General features: G+C 50.4%; 1 protein-coding gene across 7 annotated transcripts in view; it reads right to left on the reverse strand.

Annotated features, from left to right (window-relative positions):
• The window catches only part of ILF3 (interleukin enhancer binding factor 3), a 28,302-nt gene continuing 6,277 nt past the window's right edge, over positions 1-22,025 (reverse strand). For 2 of the 7 annotated variants that reach the window (XM_082380183.1, XM_082380184.1), the window contains 19 exons: positions 15,857-15,954; positions 15,067-15,296; positions 14,705-14,882; positions 12,586-12,733; positions 11,077-11,168; positions 10,593-10,688; positions 9,838-9,949; positions 9,318-9,415; positions 8,654-8,765; positions 8,439-8,549; positions 7,881-8,080; positions 7,359-7,526; positions 6,781-6,918; positions 6,496-6,672; positions 6,245-6,398; positions 6,043-6,096; positions 2,256-2,624; positions 1,336-1,464; positions 1-681 (listed from right to left, as the gene is read on the reverse strand). In XM_082380183.1, the coding sequence (XP_082236309.1) occupies positions 545-681; positions 1,336-1,464; positions 2,256-2,624; positions 6,043-6,096; positions 6,245-6,398; positions 6,496-6,672; positions 6,781-6,918; positions 7,359-7,526; positions 7,881-8,080; positions 8,439-8,549; positions 8,654-8,765; positions 9,318-9,415; positions 9,838-9,949; positions 10,593-10,688; positions 11,077-11,168; positions 12,586-12,733; positions 14,705-14,882; positions 15,067-15,296; positions 15,857-15,859 (2,706 nt within the window). In that variant the 5' untranslated portion in view covers positions 15,860-15,954 and the 3' untranslated portion in view covers positions 1-544. Of the gene's footprint in view, positions 682-1,335; positions 1,465-2,255; positions 2,625-4,146; positions 5,590-6,042; positions 6,097-6,244; positions 6,399-6,495; positions 6,673-6,780; positions 6,919-7,358; positions 7,527-7,880; positions 8,081-8,438; positions 8,550-8,653; positions 8,766-9,317; positions 9,416-9,837; positions 9,950-10,592; positions 10,689-11,076; positions 11,169-12,585; positions 12,734-14,704; positions 14,883-15,066; positions 15,297-15,856; positions 15,955-22,025 lie in introns of those variants that run through there. The other 5 variants (XM_082380185.1, XM_082380186.1, XM_082380187.1 and 2 more) reach the window with 5 other exon arrangements.

The raw sequence follows: 22,025 nt of genomic DNA on the forward strand, positions 1-22,025 counted from the left end.
CAGAGTTTTGTTTTTCTTTATTCGTCTACATTCAGCTCAATTCAGATGTACTGCCTGAATGATCCAGACATACAAAAAAAACCCCACTCTTTCCCACTGGTTTTTAAAATAAAATCTTCACTTATAAAACTGAAACACTAAAGCATTAAAATACAGAAAGCTCGTTTAACTCACTTCACAAAAGCATTAACAAATGACGTATCCCTTCCGTTACTATTTAAAGACAAACTGAGTTAACACTAACACCAATTGTAAATAGACAGAGGGATACTTAATTGCAAGAACTCAAAAAAACTCTACTCAGACAAAGTTGTAATGGCAACTAACAAACCACTGAAGACACGGAGTCCCAAACACAGCTAAATATGGGTCACAGGACGGGTCACGGGAGTGACCAGCTGCACCTCACAACACAGCAACGTGGACAGGGTAGGGCGGAAGGGGCCTGGAGAGGCCGGTTGACATGTTAACTGTGATGCATAAAACTGAATCTTACAACGGGGGAGTAAGTGCAGAAGGTACAAATCTTCACCCCTTGGGGGCTTTATCTGTACTGGTAGTTCATGCTGTGGTCTGCGTTTCTGCCGTAGCCCCCCTGTGACGACTGGTAGGAGCTGGGAGGGCCGCTGTAATTCTGGCTGGACCCCGGGGAGCTGTAGTTCGACTGTGACGAGTAGCCTCCTAAGGGAGAGAGGGCTGGGTTAGAGGTGAGAGGCACAGGCCTGCCCCGCGGTCAGAGAGCAGGACGTCAGCCAACACCGGAACTGTGTCTGCCGGGGAGATCGCAGCAGGGCAGCCATGGAAGCTCCACCTTGTTCTGCTAAGTGCCTTTCCAGGGTCATTGGGTCTAGTTGGTCCAAGAGCCCTGAGGTGGGACCATCAGCCCTGTGTTTATGAGGGGTGGGGAGCTGCCCAGCCACGACGCATGGGCAGCGGGAGCTGTAACCGGGGGCTGCCTGAGCACAGGCTGAGCTCACCACCCCAAACCAGAGCTCCACGTCAGGCTCTGTTTGGCCCTCACTGTTCTCCGTATTTTTTCCCGTTGGTGCCAACATTTTAAGAGTAGGGCAATTTCTGAACGTCTGGCTCCGGAAGAACCCGAAGCTGGAGGTGTACCTAAGCCCGTGTTCTCACAGGGTCCTGGTGTGCCCGTGTCTCTCACTCCTTGTTCTTACCCCACATGGAAGCCAAGCGGCAGCTGCCACCGGGGCCCCCCTACCTGTGCTGCTATCTGCCCAGGCCAGGCCACGCCCCCTCCTCATGGAATCCGTGTGGCCCCTGCTGGCTCTGAGTTTAAGGCCCCCCATGCTGTGCTGCCTGCTGCCCCAAGCCCACCTTGTTTGCCTTGGTATGAGGAGCCGCCCCCAGAACCTCCGCCGTAGCCCCCGTGTGACCCTGGATTGTAGGACGACCCGCCTGAGCCGTAGCTGTTCCCGCCGCTTCGGCCTCCACTACCACTGTAGTCTGGGGGAAGAGAAGATAACACAGTTAAGGGGCTGTGGCCAAGACTGCGGCTAGGGCGATCTAGGTTCCTTGTGCGCGGCCTTGGCAGTGGCAGGCGCTCGGCTGAGGTCTGGGCCTTGCCCGATCCCCGTCTTGACTGCTGAAATTTGGCACACTCAGTCCAACCACGAAGCGCCAGGGGCCACTGGAGCCCTGTCACGTCATCGTGTTCTGAAGCCCAGGTCCATCCTGCCGTCCCACCTGCTCCTCCAACCCAGGCTCCCCAGCAGCCTCCTCCCCTCTCCCACCCAGCCAGGCCCCCGAGGCCCACCGCCAGGCCCACGCACACGCAGCACAGCTTCGTTAAGGTCCCCGGCACGCAGCTGCCCGCTATCCTGCCACGCAGGAGTCCACACCCACGCTTCCCCAGGCCTGCTGGGTCTGTGCACGAGGTGGAAGGACCGGCGGACACGGAAGTAACTCAGGATGTGCTGGGGGCTGTCTCCAGAGCCCATCCCTGGAGGTAACCTCGCAACAGCTGGCCCAGACTCACAGGCTCTATCCACCCTTGGGCCCCAGCCTCAGCCCACAGCCTCCGGGACCTCGGAGAAGGCAACAGGGAGGGACCAGCAAAGACCTGGGCCAGGGGACCCTGCTTTCAGGATTTTCCTAACGCCCGCCCTGCAGCCAGCACCACCCGGCTTCCTTCCGGTCCCTCCACCAGAGGTCAGGTTGGGGCAGGGCTGAGCTTCCACCACTCCTTGGGATCTGCTGCTGGCCTGGACCCCTGGCGGCTCTGGAAGCCAACTCACTGAATTTGCTCTCGTAGCTGTAGTCTGATCCGCCCCCGCCTCCGGGGGAGCTGTAGGAGTTTGAATAGGAGGAGTAGTTGCCTTGTCCATGATTATAGCCTTTCTGCTTGCCCTGCGGGGGGCCGTAGTTGCTGTACTGGCCCTGGTTGTAGGACTGCTGCTGGCCTTGGTGGGACTGGTAGCCCGAGCCGTAGGAGGGCTTCTGCTGGCCCCCGTGCGGCTGCTTCTTCCCGGCGTGTTTCGGGGGCACTGGTGAGTTGTAGTTGTCACCTTGGTAGTAGGAACCGTAGCCAGAAGAGCCACCACCGCCCCCGCCGCCGCCACCACCACCGGCATTCCCAGAATGCCCTCCGTTGCTGTAGAACTGACCTAAACAGGAAGGCAGCGGGTCAGGTGGAGGATCGAGAGGCGGGGGAGGGGAAGGAGAGGGAAGGTCACAGCTGTGGGCCCTGAAGGCTGACCCACAAGCCCACTGGCCAGGCCGGGAGAGACGGAAAGAGGCAGGAGAGCGAGGAGCAGCGGCTCCGGTCCTTGAAGCAGCCTGGTATGGGCTGGCCCAGCCTTCAGCCCCACTCACCCATCAGCTGACGACAACAATGGCTCTCTGCCCAAGCAGCGGCACGACAGCAGGCCAGCAGCAGCTTTCGCAGCGGATGTCAACATTACAATGGGATGGGCTCCAAGCGCGGGATGACAATCACGACTAGCTGACTGCTACCCAGATGTCCCCAACGGTGAGAGGAAAAGCAAAGCCCCAAAGAAGCAGCTGGCCCCCGCCACCTCCCCCCTGCTGTGCTGGGAAGAGGCTGTGTAGTCCCAGTCCTGGGTGACCCCAGGAGATGCTCTGTAACGATGCCCCTAAAAGCCAGAGTCGTTCCTGGAAGACCAGCTGGTCCACCTGGGTCTGGGAGGACCGAATGGAGACTTAGCCCAATGATCTGGGGCATCTCCCTGGTGTGACTGCCACAGCCTCGTGGGGGAATGAAACACTACGGCTGGGTTCAGAACACCCAGGTGGGGCCTCAAGCTACTGCCTTGGGTGGCCCCCCCAGAGGGCCCCTCCTTACTCCCAGCACAGCTGCCAGGCGCAGGCAGGACCCAGGGGCAGGACTGACAAGCGTGCAGCCAGACCGCCACATTCTCAGGCCCTGGAGTGGAGAATGTCACGGTGGGTCCCCCCTCTGGTCACGAGGTACAGACCCCGGAAGACAGGTTTGTTAACACAGCCCCACCACTCAGATGGACTGACGGGGCATGGGTCAGCTAAGGAGAGGCGACAGGAAGAGGAAAGACAGGTCACGTGGGTGGCCCTCCGACCCAGCCGGGCAATCCCTAGCACTCACACAGGGGCTGCAGAACTCTTGGGCTCCTGGAGCAGGCGGGCCTGGGCGCACCTGTGCCGGCTGGCCGCTGCCCCTGCCACAGACAGCCGGGGCTGCTGCCTGGTGTGGCCACTGTGCCCAGGGTGGGGGGACGGGGAGAGGACGCTCCCCACACACCCTGTCCTTCCTTCCCGTATTTAGCACCAAGGATCTCCTGCCTTTTGAATGGGGGTTAATTCCTTCCACCCGCTGCAGATGTACGCCCCACACCGCTGTGTCTTGGGTGGTTTTGAGAACAATAATTTGGATAGAACTGATCTGCGACATCAGTTAATTTTCTCTAGACCCTTCCACCCACCCCACCCAAAGCCAAAAACACCAAGGAGAAGGACGAGTCCCACAATGCAGGAAAGTAAACGCGCGAAGGCTTCTCAAGGAGGCTGGAGGACGGGAGGTCCCCTGCAGACACCCTCTCGGAAGCCCACCACCTCGGCTGCCCACGACCAGCACTGAGCGCATCCTCGCCCCTCCGCCAGCGTGGGAATGAATGAAGACGCCAAGGACTGAGGGCTTGTTACTTTAACATGTATTGATTAAAAAAAAATAATAATAATAATAAAGGGGAGGGGAAATTTTCAACGTCATTTCAGGATAACTATTTCCTGGTATAAAAAGACATTATTCTCAAACAATAACTTTCTAGGAAAAAAAAAAAATACATCATGCAATCAAAGTTTTAAAAAGTTTCACTGAATGTTTCAAACCCCTGGGAACAAATTATGTAGTAACCATTTTGACCAATTTTTTGCCTGACTGAATAAACGCAAAATTTTGCAAGTCAACGCAGAGGCAGGCCTTGCTGCAGAGAAGTCTGCTGACCAGAGCCAAAACTATACTCATTCCCAAGAAGGACTCCCGCCAAGAGACGGGGGTCTCATTCAAGAGCCAGAACGCCTCTGTGTGCCTCTGCGCACAAGGGAGAAGCCACACAAGCTCAAGCCTGCACCCTAAGGTAAGAGGGCAGAAGCTTTGCAGGCCTTCTGGAATCTGCCGTGGATGTGCGCCCAGCAGCACAGGCCCTGCTGAGGCTTGGCTCTTCACTGGAGAATTGTGCTATGTATTAAGCTCTTCCAGCTTGATTATTTTTAAAGCCCCATTAAAAAAAAAAGAAAAGAAAAGGAAAAAAGAAAAAAACCTCTAGAATCCCATGCATTTGCAGGTGTGATTACGACTTGCAAAATTCCACATTCTCTCTTCCTTAAAGCCTGTCTGTTTCTTGCACTAATAGTGGAAGCACAGTTTTGATACCTTTGAGAGTTCACCTCTAGCTAAAGCAGCCACAGAACATTGCATCCCGGAACAAGAACCCACCAGAGCATTTACAAAAGGTGGAAGAGGTTAACTTCGCACAATATACAATTTCCCAACGTTCCCAACGTTTCACATGCTTATGAAAAAACAAAAGAAAAAAGGCCGGTTGCTCTGGATTCGGATGTGGTGAAATCGTTACTGTCAAAGGCATCAACCAGATTTGGGAATTTGTTAAAAGGTTAAAAATTCATACAAAACCTGCTGTAAATTAAGACAAAGGTAGATTAAAATGCATCATTATCTGTCTCTTAAATAAAGTAATGCTTTCCATAAAAAGCAAAGGTGGGCTTTTGCCTTGATGCTGACCAACGCTGGCTCTAGAATTCTGTGCAATTCTGCACAAAAAACGCATTCTCTGAAAATTGTTTTCCACTTATTGTGAACTTCAATATGACCAAGTTCAAAGGCAAATCACGATAAAAACTGCCATTGTCTTAAATTCTGCAGGCTAAGAGTTTCAGACAAGCTGCGGTGACAAGCCACGGTTGAGAAACCCAGTGAAGCACAGGGCACAGCACGGACACTTTGGGTTTTGGAGTTCGAGAAAATTGGAGTAAAAAGTTGATTTTGTGTGCAATACTTTTAGATGCTCTAGGAAGACCCAAAATCATGATAGCCGTAGCAGTCTGTGAAAAAGTCACCTACAAAAGGGGGAGACAGAGCAGAGAAAAAAAATTAGAATTCTTTTGAAAAATGGCACAGAGCGCCACATTTGAAATTCATGTTTTAGATTTCTCTGCTCCTGTAACCCCCCAATGAAGGCTCCTTCTCAAGACAAGAGCTGTGCACTGTCAGGAAAAGTATATTCACAGGATTGGTGCTTCGCATGGCTTAAAGCAGAGAAATTTAAAATTCTGACTTTTAATGAACTTTCAAGTCACACAAGTGTGTGCATTAACATTTAAAGAATAAATGACACTTTTGCAGGATGGGGGGTGCTGGAGGACCGCCTGACCTAACCACCGAGAATGGGTGCCAGCTGCCCTTAAGCCTCAGGGAGGCTCCTGCTGCTGGGCCACCCTGCTCTAACTCAGGCCATGGGAGCTAAGCTGCAGCTTCTCCCCAAGCTCAGACAAAGAGAAACACACACTTACTGTAGCCAGCGGTTGCCGAGTTGCCTCCATACCCATAGCTGCCATACCCGGCGCCTGAAAGGGAACAGACAGGGTCACCAGGGCAGGAGGTGGGTCTGCCAGCCCCCCTGCCTCTTCTGGCATCTCAGTTGGCCCCAGGGGTCCCACCCACTCCAGGGAGCAGGCCGGGCCCACTGGGACAGCACAGGACAATGGTCCTCACCAGCATTCATGTAGCCTCCATGGTTGGCGCCACCAAAGCCTCTCCCTCTCCCTCGACCTCGGATGTTCCCTCCTCTTCCCCGTCCTCGGAGATTGGGGGGCGGGGGCACTTCATTGTGCATGGGGCCCCCCATGCCGAACCCAGGGTTATGTGGCTGAACGGGAGAGAAGACAGACGGGTTACATTCGCCTCCCATTCGAATCACCAGAGAATACACGCCAAGGTCAGAGAGCTCCGGGGTGACCGCTCACCTTAGCAGCAAATTTCGGTCCACCTCTCACAGGCACGGGGGCTCTCTTCTTCTTGTTGGCCTCGAGGGCCAGAGGGGCATCGGGGAACAGTTTTTCTAGCGCAGCAAGGGCGGCATATGCTTTGGCCACCTTTTTGTTTGAGCCAGCGCCTTGAAACTTCTGTCCGTCCACCTCGACCTGGGAAGAACACATGCGTGTCTGGGGTGACCCAACACCCCCCTTGGGACGGGGGGGACTCTCCAAAGACTCCAGGCCCCCACAGGAACCGCCCCCAGGACCACTAACCTCCATGACGAAGCGCTTGTCATGGCTACCCCCTGTCTCTGAGATGAGCTCATACTTGAGGCCACGCCTCTTCTCGTTAAGTTCCATAACAGGGTTCTTGCCATGCTTGGTCAGGATCGGCCCCTGCTGTTTTACGTTCTCAGGGAAAACAGAAAAGAAAACCAACAAACTCAGCTAAGGGCTTTCCAGCACGTGGAGGAGGGCAGCCACCCCTACGTCATGGCTGAGGAGGCCCTCCGCTCCATTTACTCTGCTGTCGCCCTCGCAACTCCTGTCTCCAGAAATCATCTGTGGCCTTCCCAGCAATGGGACCGCCTCCACCCACACCCCATCTACCGGGGAAACGGCACATCCTCGACTGCAGGCCACCCCAGTGCAGCCCCAGATGTTGGGTCAACACCAGCAAGGGCCTCTTGGCCATGGCTCAACAGCTCACACCCAACTCCCTCCACAGGCCCCTGGACTGGAAGGTACACTCTTGGGGTAAGAGAACGAGGACCAGGAACTGTCCTGGTTCACGGGACCCAGGACCGCCTGCTGCTTCCTGCCGGGCACTCCACCTCCCACCCCGTGCTCACCTCGGCAGTGGGATCTGAGGGGAAGGCAGCGCTGGGGGTCGAGACAGCTTCCACCACAGGTGGCGGGGCCACCACGGCTGGCTTCGCCTCTGTCTCCTCAGCTGAGTCTTCCCCCTTGCTGGAGTCTCTGCCTTCGGCACCCGTGGGCAAGCCCATGTCCTGTAACACCTGCAGGAGGGAGACCCAGGCCCCCAGTGAGGGAGGGCTCAACCACGCAGAACCCCTCCCACACCCAGGATCCTGAATCAGAAGCGCCTATGGTGGCGTCCAGCCAACTGGAGGAGCTTTCCTGTAGCTCCCAAGACCACCTCGATGCCCGGCCACACTAGGGGGCCCTCTGCCCATCAGCCACAGTGATGATGGCGTTCTTGCCACGTGTGACTTGGCTACCATTCGGAAATCTAACCATTTGAGTATGCGCATGCCCTCCTTTAGCCTCATGCTTAAATGGGACGATGGCTCTGAAGGGGCGCAAGATGAGGGAAGTGGTTTGCTGTCGTACGACGCTGCCGCCGTGCTCACCTTAACGGCCACGTGCAACTTGGCAGTCTTTTTGGAGGGCCCAGAGGCCTCGAATGAGTTGCCGTCTACCTCCACAGACATGGTGAAGATGGGGGCATGAACTGGACCGGTCTGGGAAACCAGTTTGTACTGCAGCCCCGGCTTGAGCTGGTTCAGTCTCATCAGGGCGTTCATCGCTTGGGGAGGCTCTGCTTTCTCCTCTAGAGAGAACACACCAATGTTGCTCTGGAAAGTCAGTCAATTCTGAACCGGGCAGGGGAACCTCTCCTGACTGCGCCCTGATGCACGACGTGGAGGACTGGGCAGGGGACTGGGCGGCCACACGTGCCGAGGCCTTGCCTGCCCCACTCCCAGGGGCACACCACACCTGCGGTCACCAGCTGAGGCACCCCACTTGTGTTCCATACCCATGCTGTATTTATTTAACCATTCTTAAAAGGACTTAAGTATCATGTCCGAGAAAGAGAAGGTAAAAGGAAGTATCCCACTCACTCTGGGGTGAACCTTAATTGAAGCCACGTGGAGGGTAAAACAAGGACTATGAATGAATGCTGGTACCTTTCTTCTGAATCTTCTTCTTCTTTTTGCTGGGAGACTTTTCCTCCCCATCTTCCTCCATTGGGCGTTTCATGGGCGTAATGGCGTAGGTGGTACTGGGGGGTATTTGAACTGAAACGAGACAAGGACGGAAGCAGCTGAGACTCCAGTCAGGGCTCTGCTGGGAGCGTGCGATGATACCGCCCGCCTGGGCATGGGCACTGCGCCATGCTTACCTGTGTAGTCCACTGGGTTTTCATTCTTTGGTTTTTTGGGCATCTTCGAAGGCAGGGGGTCCATACCCAGGACCTTATGGAGCTGGCCAAACGCAGCAAGTCGCAGAGCGTGCTGGAGAAGGGGAAGAGGAACCTGACTCAGCCGCCCTGTGTTCCCAGCCAACGTGTGTGCTCTCACTAATGCCTTCTGGAAGGGGTGGGAGCTGAGGGGTTGCTAACGGTCTCCCCTATAACAGTGAGGGGTCCCCCAACAGCCAGGGCCCAGCCTTGCTGTGGGGGAAGGCCAGCCTGTGACCACCCCCCTCGAGAGGACTACAGGAGACCCCAACCTGGGGACTGGTTGCCACACGGAGCCACGTGGTGGGCCTGCGAGGGAAGGACCCCTGGAGCAGTCCGCACAGCAAATACATCTCCCCGCTGAACTCGGTGTCTGAAAACAGCACTCGAGCAGGCCGAGGGGGCAGGCAACAACCACGCGTGGCGCCAGGGGAAAGAAGCAACCCAGATTGGGGCACCCTGTATCAGGCACGATCCCTTGACCTTCAGAATCCCCAGCCTGAGCCTATGAGTCCAGTGGCTACCCTGAGAATACCCAGTAATGGAACTGGAAGCCAGTGATTACAGACTGGGTAAGGGCTCACGTTGGCAATGGCGATGACTATACCTGCGCACTCTGTGTGATATCTTCCCGTTGCTGTCTGTCTAGATGCCCAATAGCATCAGTGGCTTCTTTTTCACAAGGGTCATAAATGCCAGAACCATCTGAAGGCAGGAAACAAGGAAGATATGCAGAGGATTATCTTTTAGCATCTCCGAAGAGTTGTGCTGGCTGAGGGAACCAAGTGCGTTACCCCCCGCGCCCCATCCACACCCAGCTCTGGAAAACACACCGAGCTCGGTGACCCACTCGGCATCCAGCCTGTGAGAGAAATAATCCACATGTATCTCAGAGCGTGGAGCTCGCGTGGGAGTGGGTCACCACTGCCCCGGATCCGCCCTGAGTCACAGCTGCGGAGCCGGCACAGGGCTGGATATGATGGTGCAAGAGGGTAGTCACATGCTTCATCCCTAGGGGGACACGGGGCTGCTGCTGCCCTAACCCGGTCAGGGGACCCGCCAGGAAGTGGCCTCAGGGCCTCAATCCCTGTCCTTTCCCTGCAACTTGCAAAGCACAAGGCCCCAACCTGGCATCACGATGCCTGAAGCCAGGCACTCCAGCACTCTCCGCAGGGCCTCGCCGGCACCCATTGGTCTGTTGGCTGTGCCGATGGACTTCTCACAGAGAAGCTCGAGGGGCTGAAAGGCAAGAGGGACAGTTAGCCAGTGTCCAGGAGGGAGCTGGCTGATGCTGAGGAGCTGCTGTCGTGTGTGTGTGTGTGTGCGTGTGTGCGTGTGCGCGTGCGTGTGTGTGCGTGCGCGCGCGCGTCGAAGACAGGACACCTAGAGTGGGTCTTAACCAACTTTTCCTTAAAGGACCAGACGTTAAAGGGGCAGCCTGTGTGGGCCAAGAGGCAAAGTTGAAGCTGTTACATAGGTACTTATACTTAAAATGTAGCCATTTAAAAACATAAAAAGCATTCTTAACTACAGATAAACAGGCAACTAGCCAGAATTGGCCTGTGGGCCTCAGTTTGCTGACCCCTGTCCAAGAACAGCTACAAAACCGTCTTCGCGGAGTGTAATCCGTCATAGTAAGTGTGCCACCTGGCCGGCCCCTGACTAGGTTGAGCTGTGTACCCTCCATGGGAGTCTGGTCTCGCTCTCATCCCCACCCAGGGTGTGGCACACAGTAGTTGCTCAATGAGCAGCTATGACTGGAGTATCGGCCACACCCACCCTGACGGGCCACTCCAGCCTGTTTACCATTAACATATTCTTGGGATCTGGGAGGTCTCTGCACACATGACCCAGGGTGGCTATAGCTACAAAGGTGCCTTACCCATCCTCTGAGGGGACCCCAGGTGGGAACGCGGGTGCACAGGTCCCTCAGGACCCGGATGACAATGACACACGACTTCAGCCCGTTGGCTCTGGCCTAGAGGAACAAAGCACAGGCTCTTCACACCAAGGCACCTCCCTGAACACAGGCAAACATGAAAAACGCAAGTCTCAGGGTGCTACTTTGTCAAGGGTAAACGGTGAACGTTCACGACCATCAAGTGTGTGGTCGGCAGCGATTTCACCGAGTGGACGAGAATGATGTTACTCTTGGCACAAAGCAGCAGCTACCCACCTACTCAGTCACAAGCCTCCTTTGGGGGTGTCAAATTTGTCTATGCGTGCTCCTTTAGCAACTGCACGCCTGCAGGTGCTAAGTTCAGCACGGTGCTCTTCAATGTTACCGAAACTTTATGGTGAAAATTAGCCAACTTAAAACTTAGGAATTCTCTACCGAAAGACAAATAGAAGAACAAAATGCAAACCTGGAACCACTTGGCGTGTCGGAGGGACGCCAAGGCAGCAAGGCATTTCTGCCTGTCCAGAACGTCCGGGGGATCGTTGACTGATAGCGTTTCTATTCATGGATGGAATAAGAAGACAAGGTACAGTTTGACCAAGGGGTTTCTGTCAGGTGGAAAGGGGATGTGGCAGCTTCCTAAAAGGGCAGCTGAGGCTCCCAGAATCTCAAGTCATCTCCACCCTTGACCAGGGAAGGAGACGCTCAAGTGCATTTAACTCTGCCCCAAGAGGAGATCGTAAAAATCAGAGGCCCCCTCCAAAAAAACAAAAAAACAAGAAACAAAAAAACAACAATAAGAAAAACAAAAGTGGGAAGTTACTCTAAAAGGAATAATCCCATGGGGGAGGGGGACAGATAGGTGGATCCTATCTTCTAGTAGAGACTATTACCTTGCTTCCTCCCCAGGATCTCCCAATAAATTAGCTATGCTAAAAAAATTCATTAGCAAAAAACGAAAAACAAAACCAAAAACCAAAAACCAAAAAATAAAAATAGGCGGGGGGTGGGGGGGGGGGAGTAGAAATGCACTCCCTCTCTGCTTCCCACAGGCCTTCCCCTGAGGCGTCTACGGCAAAGGGGACCACCTCCACCCACCAGGCGGGACTGCCCTAGTCCCAGCCCTTGACAGAGAGAGTCCTGTTGGTCAAAGGTCCAGCGTCCCTAAATTGATAAACTAGAAGGGCTCTGGTAGTGAATCAGGTATCGGAACCGAAGGTAATCAAAGAACAGCAACAAGGGCACAGCGTGAGCCTGTGCTGCAGCAAAACCAGAGCGTTTGTCATTTCCGCCATCTGTGCATCAGGGGTTTGGATAAGGCCTGTCACCTTTACTTTGAGGTGTGAGAGTTGTGACTGAAAAACATCCACCCAGAGATGTATGAGGGGCCCTGGGTGGACTTTGAATCGTGAAAGCATTATCACTGTCTGAGGTTCAAAGACTTGATTTGAAAATCGCTCAATTGTTTAAAACTTTATCCAAAACTCTGCATCAGCTCTTTGCATTTCAATCACTGCAACTGATAAAAGCAGCCAATGGAAGAGGACAAATGAAGAAGCCCTCGGTTCTGCTGCAACACAAGCTGTTTGCACAAGTCCAACGTGATGCTCATGCAGAAACCATCTGGTTGTCTTCCATAATTTAAAAAGCCTATGATCACCAGGGACACGCTTTTCCAAGGCCAGAGACTGACTCAACAGAAAAAAATCACATTTAACACCGATGAGAACATCCAAGGATTAAGACAAACAAAAATGGTGCAATCCTCTAGGAAAAGTGCTACTCACTTTTAGTGCAACCGTTTTGTCAAACTCCCAGGACTGAAACCGAGTGGGAGATGTGATCTCAGAGCAAAAGGTGGTCAAAGCTACACCACTATCCTTTTATCAAAGCAGTCTAAAACTGAATAGCACGTTTGAATCGTGAGGGAACACCAAGTTGCCAGTGTCCTGCTGGCCTTTCTCAGCCTCCCTACCTCCAGCTAATACTTTCTCCATTTCTTCTCTGACAACAGGGGATGTCAGGTGGATGGTCAGGGACAATGGAGGCTCTTTTGTGTTTTTTATCACAATCGCGGCATCGTCGACAGATTGGAGTATTTCGTACTTGTCATCTGTAACAGCCTACAAAAGAAAATGCAACTTTCAAACGCACTTCCCCCCCCAGGGCTATCGACAGTTCTGTTTAGCTCCTGGTTACCACAGCAGACAGGCCAGTTTCTTGGGCTGTGACTGACAGCAGTGCCTTCAGCTAGGGCTCAGGACCTCCCTCCTGCTGGACAGGTCTCTGGCCATCTTCCAGGCACTCCAAGGAGGAGGTGACTACTTAGAGGGGTGATTTTCACGGGAAGCTTTATAATGCCAACGGTAAGAGAGTTTAGGGTCTGGGAGGAGATGAGGGTGTGAATCCTCACTTTGTTGCTTGGCAGTTGTGTAACTTTGGACAAATCACTTCATCTCATCACGACTGTGGTTTCTGATTTGGAAAATGGACTTAGTGACATGACCGACAGCACAAGGCTGCAGAGGGCTTGACCCGGACACCGCACGGAAAGCACAGCACCCGGCCACCGCTGTTTCCACACCAGGCTGAGCAGCTACCCCAGAACGTGGGGTGATGAAAACTGTGTGCGGTGAACAGTGTCATCATATGACGCCTATAAAAGCACGCACTTGCTGCAAATGCACGTGTCTATAAGAGGACGTTCACAATTGTGACTTCTGCTTTCTTCCTTATACCAGTTTATATGCCTTGATCAAGAAAACTCGAGCGTTTTTGATTTTTGTCAAGAAAAACAAAGTAAATACCACATTACAGGGAGGACAAAGGCACTATGGAAAACCTAAGTTGACTTTTCTCCACCTCAGCACTATGGACGCTCTGGGCCAGATCCCTCTTGGTTGTAGGGCTGTCCTGTGCACTGGAGGACCTCGAGCAACATCTCCAGCCTCTACCTAGGAGATGCCAGTAGCACCCCACTCCTCCTGCTGTGACAACTAAAACTACCTCTAGACTTGCCACATGTCCCCTGGGGTGCAAAATCTGCCCCAGTCAAAAAACACTAAGCTAAACTGATAAAAATATACTTTCTTTGTATCTATCTTTAAATACTCTTTACAAAAATTGTCTTTCCTTTAGAAACATTTACGTCAACTTAATTTTCTTCACTTAATATACTTTTTATAGACAAAGATTAAAATTAACTGACCATTTCAATTCTGACCTCTGTCCTGAATCCCCAGTTGTCAGTCACACGTGACAGTACGTACCTTCACACGTGACAGAACATACCTTCACACGTGAAAACGAACAGTGTGTCTAAGAAATGAAGTCTTTACTTTCTTCTTTTGCTTATCCTGTCACTAAATCCAGGGTAAATGTGTCCCGAAGAGGCACCGAGTGGCAGTGACACTCAGAGGTTCTGAAGCCCCAGACCTCACCAGCTGGGTATGTGGGGTCAGTTACTGAGCTCCCCACACCTCAGCCACGTCTTCGAAAATACTTAGATAATAAAGCCCTTATATGTATAACTGATTCACTTTGTTATAAAGCAGAAACTAACACACCATTGTAAAGCAATTATACTTCAATAAAGATGTTTAAAAAAATAAAAAATAAAAATAAAGCCCTATCTCAGTCATTATGATGAAATGATAGAGCTCTCCTGGCCTAGAGTCTGGTGTAGTCAATGCTCAAGAAATGCCAGAGGCTATTATTTACGTAATACTTTTGTAATGAGACAAATAAATCGGTTAAAAAAATATTTTTATGTCCAGCTTTGTGTCAGGGAGGAAGAGTTAACAACTGTGCTACCTATTCATCCACTCACCCGCCCATCCATTACTGGAGTCTGGATGTGAAGGTCATGCCCAGTGCGGCCCAAAAACAGTGCAGCCTTGTGCATGGCAGGCACTGGGCCCTTCTTGGCTGCCAGAGCATCTGGGTGGCTCTGCAGCGTCCTGCCTGTTACCTACAGAAGGTGTGAGCACAGCAGGTGCAAGGCTGGGTTTGGAGCGTGCCTCTTGGCACACAGCGCGGTTGGGCACCTCTTCCCCTGACCACCCTCCAACCCCAGTGGTGGCGGTCACACTCACAGCGAGCTGGATGGCCAGGTTGTCAGCCACCTTGTCCAGGAGGGCGGTCGTGGGCTTCTCCTTACACAGCAGCACCAGCTCCAGGTCCAGGTCCCCCTTGAGCAGCAGGCCCTTTGCCACGAGGCCAACACGCATCACGCCCCTCAGGGTTCTGGTCACGTGCTCTGACTTCTGCTCCCTGAGGAACAGCCCAACACATGCTCAGTGAGATTCCGTCTGGCCAGAACCCAGGGGTCCTGGAAAGGCTGGAGTTTCTTAGAAAAGGAGGTGCCCAACCCTACCCTGGCCAGTCTCCCTAGAAAGGAGAAAGGAAAAAACAAAACAAACACACAAAAAACAACCACCCTACAAAACCAACTTACCCGGCCCCTTCTTTGGTCTCGTCCTCTGGGGGCACATCCATATTCTCGGACTCGGCGTGATCGCCGCTGCCTTTCTCCTGCTCATCGATCCAGTCGGACACAGCTTTGAGAGCCCGCTCCGTGTGGGACACCATGTTCTGGACTGCCTCCAGCTCCTCTTGTGTTGGATAAACGGAAGAATGCTTTGCCATCACATGGCGATCATCATTCACAAAAATTCTCACTGGACGCTGGAAATGTGAAAAATTAGTTAAAAACAATGCAACTTGACGCTTATCTTTTAAGATGTACAACTGAGAATTATGCATATGAAAATAAAACTATATGAACATATCTGAAAGCCTGAGAAGGACAACCAAACATAACAGCTGTGCTTTCTCTAGGTGGTGGGAGTATGGGGGCATTTACTTTACACGTTTCTGTATTACTAGAATTGTTACACTATGTACTTGAAAAAAGTCCAATGAAAAATGATTACAGATTCAAATGCTTTGGGGAGGCAAGATAGTGAAGGGGATTAAGAGGAACAAACTATTAAGTATAAAATAAGCAAGTTACAAGGACACAATGAACAGGATGGGGAAGGTAGCCAATATTTTATAAAAACTTTATATGGAATATAATCTACAATAAGTATCAAATTACTGTTGTACACCTGAAACCAATATGATATTGTAAGTCAACTACTTCAATTTACAAAAAAGAATCAAATGCTTTGGGGAAACACTACAAACATTTTTGTACATGAACGAAGAAACAGTATCTATGATTAAGAAAAAAACTTTCTTACCATTTTTACTTCTTTTTCTGTAGTGTCTGGAAATCAAATTTTTGCTTATCTTTTCAAATTGTGACAGATTTCCTTGGTGTTATCAATACTTCAACTATCTATAAGATCAGAAAATCTTTTTAGTTTCACATATTTCATCGATGGATGAATCTTAGCAGTCAGATATTCAGCAGGATGCAAGCGGCGCTGCCTCAGGAAGGAGGTCCGTCCACACAGCAGGACACATCTTTATTTCCAAGTAACCACTAAGCCACGGTACAAACAACTAATTATAAAATTCCATAAAAATGAAAACAGCTGGTTTCTAGAAGGCGCGTCTCACTTCAGGCCCACACTCAGATGATTTTTACTTTTTAAAAAATCCCTTTTCATCATTATCTTTATATAAGTATGCCAATTTTTACAAATAAAAAATAAACCTTTTAACAAGCCTCCAGAAAATGGTACAGGCGAAAACGTTCAGCAAAATCTTGGTATTTGGAGAAAAAAAGAGAGGGAAAGAAAAAAAAAAAAAAAAAAAGAGGGAAAGAGCTCTGGTCCTTGAGGGTAATGGAAGGAAAGCAGGAAACAGAGGGGCTCAAAAGGCTTCTGTAAACTGGAGAGGCAAGAACCTTCTGAAACATCAGGTGGATGTGGCCACCGCAGCACGTGGACACACCTGTGGGTTCAATTCTGGAGTGGTTGAGACAACTGAAATACACAACAGAAGTCTTCAAGACAAACGTAGCTATAATTACAATTTTGGACTCTAAATAACATGCTGACTACAACCTACTCAATTCCCACTCTATGCAAACAGTCTGGTCCACACTGAAATCTTCCAAATGAGTAAACAACCAAAAAAACCCCATCAGCTTAATAGGCAACAGATGAATCCACCCATTCCCTCCAGCCACATAACAGCTAGCCCCTTCGATCCACACCAGTTACCAGCCAGGGCAGCAGGTTCATCTCGGAAACGCACCCCCTTCAAGGATAAACTCCGACATGACTAGCCAGAACAAGAATTTCCCACAATGCTTCAGGACTACCTAGCAATCTCATCGAAAACTTAAGGGTTCCAAAGTAGAACTTGAAAATCTAAGCGTGGAATGACAGGCGATGCCCCTGCAGAGCCAGGGAAAAGGACAGGTGGCGTCAAATGCTTCTTGACATGGGAGGGAGGGAAGGGAAGAGTGGAGGACCAGTCCCTGGGCTCAGCTCCTGGCTGTGCCTGGGCCCTTGGTAGTCACCAAGTGGGAGCTTCTGCAAAGATGTGGGCCTGAAACTTTGCCAGCTGGGCCACTACCTGTGTGGCCTTGAAGTTTCATTGGAGTTTCCTTCTAACCTGCAACATGAATCTACTCCTCTACCTCTTCAAGGGAACTGTGAAAGTTAAATGAGTTGACCTATGGAAAGCATGGAGCATACATCCCACAGACCCGCAAAAACAGCACCAACATCTGCTACACAAGATGTACATCACTGGCTGTTGTAGGGGCAGAGCACATGCAAAAGCACATCCTGTATTAAGGAATAATTGTTCATTCAGTTAGGAACGAATGATATTACGGTTGTGTTTGAAAAGAACGTCTTTGGGGCTTCCCTGGTGGCGCAGTAGTTAAGAATCCATCTGCCACTGCAGGGGACACAGGTTCGATCCCTGGTCCGGGAAGATCCCACATGCCGCGGAGCATCTAAGCCCGTGTGCCACAACTACTGAGCCTGCACTCTAGAGCCCGCGAGCCACAACTGCTGAAGCCTGCGCGCCTAGAGCCCGTGCTCTGCAACAAGAGAAGCCACCGCGATGAGAAGCCCGCGCACCGCAACGAAGAGTAGCCTCTGCTTGTCGCAACTAAAGCCCGCGCGCAGCAACGAGGACCCAACGCAGCCAAAATAAATAAATAAAGTACCTTATTAAAAAAAAAAAAAAAAAAAGACAAGAATGTCTTTATCTGTTAGGTACATATTTAAGATAAATTTATGGCTTAAACTACATGCCTGGTATTTGCTCTAAAATACTCCAGTGAGGTGGGGAGTGGAGAAGGGAAAAGGATAAATCAACACTGGAAAATGCTGATACCTGCTGAAGATAAGGATGGGTATACTGGGATCATTTGTGCATGTTTGAAAATTTCCATAATAATTTTTGTTTTTTTTTTTAAAGTGAGTAGTAAACAAGAATTCTTACAAAAGTGCCACCATGGCAGGTAATCTAAAATTTAAAGCAAAGCTCAGAAAACCAATTCTAAACTGACAAGAGGCAGGCCATCAGAAATCACAGCTGATTGGTGAGGAGTCCATGTTAAACAGCCACCAGTCCTGGCCATATCTATACTGAAACTTCATCAATCTGATAATGAAGGATGATGTTTAAAACTGTATTTACTTATTCAAAAGTATTCAGCATGCACCTCCCCTGTGCCAGGCCCTGAGCCAGATGCTGGGACAGTGATGAACACCGCACGCAAGTCCCCCATTCCTGTGGACCTGGCCAGCGAGTGTACCTTAAAGGAGAAACGCCTTCCCTCCAAATCCAACATGGTGCCCGGAGCCAATGCATCACTGTACACTTACCATCTCTTCATCTTACATTCTTCCTCCACCACAGATATCAAATATAGAGACTTGAAAATAACAGAGCTTAAACTGAGATCCCAGGTGACTAAGACCTTTTTATTCAGGGTTTTGTAGGACTGATATTGTCTAAAATCTTCTAAAGGGAGCTCCTGGAAGAAATGGTTGATTCGGCACCTCATGCACAACTATGGTGGGTGAGCCTGGGTCACACTGCAGTGTCAGAAAGCAAGGAAACATGCACAGATTACTGCAGGCTTGTCCAAAGGACAAATGAGCTGACCTGTAGGACTTCCACTGGCTACATTTGGGGCAACTATCAAAAAAGAAAAAGGAAAAAAAAAGCTTCCACCCAGATGAAGTTCTCGAACTCAGCAAAACAGCCAAAACTCATCAGCGGTTGCCTCTGGGGGATGGTGGCAGGAAACACCTGGGAAGGGGTCCTGGAAACCTTCTGGGGTGATGGTCATGGTCTACATCTTGGTAGTATTGGTGGGGACATGCACTGGTCAAAATCCATTGAATTGGATATTCAAGATCTGTACATTTACTTCAAAAGAAAAAAAATGTAAATAAATACTGGACTCTAGTTAATATTTAGAGGAAAGACTACAACCTTCTGCTACTTTGAAAAGCATCGTAAGATACATTGTTAATTATATTTCAATAAAATGAAGTGGACTGAAAGAGGAAAAGAACAGGGAGATGAAGAGAGATGTGAAACACAACTGAAGTCAGATGTCAATGGCAGATGGGACTTCCCTGGTGGCACAGTGGTTAAGAATCCGTCTGCCAATGCAGGGGGACACAGGTTCGAGCCCTGGTCCAGGAAGATCCCACATGCCACGGAGCAACTAAGCCCGTGAGCCACAGCTACTGAGCCTGCGCTCTAGAGCCCTCGAGCCACAACTACTGAGCCCGCATGCCACAACTACTGAAGCCCGTACAACTAGAGCCCATGCTCCGCAACGAGAAGCCCGCGCACCACAACGAAGAGTAGCCCCCGCTCGCCACAACTAGAGAAAGCCCACGCGCAGCCACAAAGACCCAACGCAGCCAAAAATAAATAAATAAAATTAAATGAAACATTAAAAAAAAAAGATATTCACTGTGTAAAACATCAGCCCATCACAAGCCCTCAAGGACATTTGTGCGCCCCCAAATGCTCCTGTCTTCAGCAAACGTCCCGCAGCGAGGTTTCCATCTGCTGTCTTCACTGCTAAAACTCGGAGCATGGCCGTGGCCTCTGCTCCAGCAGGCTGCCTCACTTGAGAGGCAGGCCCAAGAAGGGACCCCTAAAGGCTCACTGGGCTGTGGCTAACTCTGATCACCACCCTTGGCCCATCTGCGATCCTTTCATCCCCTGGCCCTCCTCCCTCAGGCCAGGCCTTAGTGGCGATGGCTTTTGATTCAGGGGGACAAAGTGAGTAAGAGTACTTATTCTGTGAACTAAAGCAAACACGTGAAAACTGAAGTCGGGAATTCCCGGGCGGTCCAGTGGTTAGGATTCTGTACTCTCAATGCCGAGGGTAAGAGCTCAGTCTCTGGTTGGGGAACTGAGATCCCACAATCTGCGCGGCAAAGCCAAAAATAAATAAATAATAAAAACTGGAGTCAATACTTCTTTGCAGGGCAACAAAACCAGCCTTACTTGCCTCTGTGTAAGCCTAGATCTGTCACCCAAATCAGCCTCTTGGAAGCCAGCTGCTCCAGTCTTGAATACCAGAGAGTCCACCTCATTTAACCTCCTTTTCAAGATTTTGAGGAATACCGCTGGCAAGAAACCCACAATACCCACCTATACATGCAACACTCCACTGCCCCCTGCCAATATAACTTTAAACCCAAGCCTTGAAAGGCTCACAGAGCTGCTCCTGCAACCTCATTCAGGATTCAAACCAGGCCCAACTGAAGCCTGATATTTACCAGCCCAGCCTCTCTGAAAAGAAGTCCAAGAAAAGAACGAGTGAAGAGAGAAGAATCAGGATCTTAAACAACCTCTGTGTGGTTTTGGGATGTTCTAACATGCAGGGATCAGGTTCCTTTCTTTTGTTCTCAAAACCAGCCCACCCAGAGCATGCAGAGTTATAGAAGTTTAAACCACAGCATGCGGTGAGATGACCATCTCTCTGACCTCTCACTAACTGGAGTATGCCGTTCATGACCACTTGCTGTTGGGAAAAAAACGTTCCCAAGTCAGCATGTGTGGATCAACACATGTCTGTAGAATGAATGAACAGGTGTAGTGACAACACCCCAACAGGTATGGCCCCACCTATCTTCCAGAGTAAATTCCCCCATCCAGGGTACTTCACAAAACCTTAGAGGCCCAGTCACTCCTGGAATGGTCCCAAACTGGATGCTCCTCTTAAAGAGACCTAAATAGGCTTTAAAAGGTACAGGACCCAATGCTGGTTCCCTGACCTCTGGAGATATAATCCTATCCTGGACCGCGAAGTGAAATAATACACACATACAACTTTGTAAGTGACTCCTTAAACTTATACAGATTCACATCATCGAGGATATATGGAAAATAATTTTAACAAAGCAACCCAGCCAGAAGACGCCAATCTAAAATCTGATTATGGATGCCACTCTGAGAAATTTTTCAATTCAAGACATATCTTAAGTCCAGTGCAATGGTTCCCAGTTCTGTCCCCAACAGTGTTTTTACTGGTCCATAGGGAGGTATAAAGTTAGGAATAAAGATGTTCACAAATATTTTCAATTTAAAGGACTGTCCTTGGGACTTCCCTGGTGGCGCAGTGGTTAAGAATCCGCCTGCCAGCGCAGGGGATATGGGTTCTAGCCCTGGTCCAGAAAGATCCCACATGCCGCGGAGCACCTAAGACCGTGCGCCACAACTACTGAGCCCATGTGCCGCAACTACTGAAGCCCGCGTGCCTAGAGCCTGTGCTCCACAACAAGAGAAGCCACTGCAATGAGAAGCCTGCGCACCGCAATGAAGAGCAGCCCCCGCTCGCCACAACTAGAGAAAGCCTGCGTGCAGCAAACAAGACCCAACAAAGCCAAAAATAAAATTAATTGAAGAAAGGACTGTCCTTTACTCTAAACTTATTTTCTTCCTGTATGTTCAGTATTAAAACATCCTTTTTTCTTATGAAAAGGTGGAGATGAAGTATGTTAACTAATTAAAAAGATATTGTAACTGGCAAATGCAGGATGTTTCCTAAATTGCTTCTGGAACTATAACTGGTCTGTGAGACCCAGGCCTCCAGGCCCAATGACACCGTGAAACAGCCACAGGTCTCAGAAACAGAAGCCCCAGGTTTGTACCCACCTGGGCTTTCCAACCTGGCCACTATGGAACCTCCAACAAATCACTTTATCTTTTCAGAGCTGGGTCAAAAATTAGATTAAAACACTTACCTACACCTCAGAGCCGAAAACAGTAAGGATTAAAGGTGACAAGGTGGGAAAATGCTCTATCAGCTGTAGAACTACAAATGCAATGTACTGAAGGAGTAATTTCAGCTACTCTTGGATGAACCAACAGAAATACTTTAACATCTGCCTGTGAAAAAACAATATTACAGCAAAAAGGTTTAACGTGACTCCAAGTGGGAATTATTAAACTCTTTTAGCCACA

This window comes from Balaenoptera borealis (genome assembly GCF_965194805.1).
Source record: "Balaenoptera borealis genome assembly, chromosome: 2".
Lineage (NCBI taxonomy): Eukaryota > Metazoa > Chordata > Mammalia > Artiodactyla > Balaenopteridae > Balaenoptera > Balaenoptera borealis.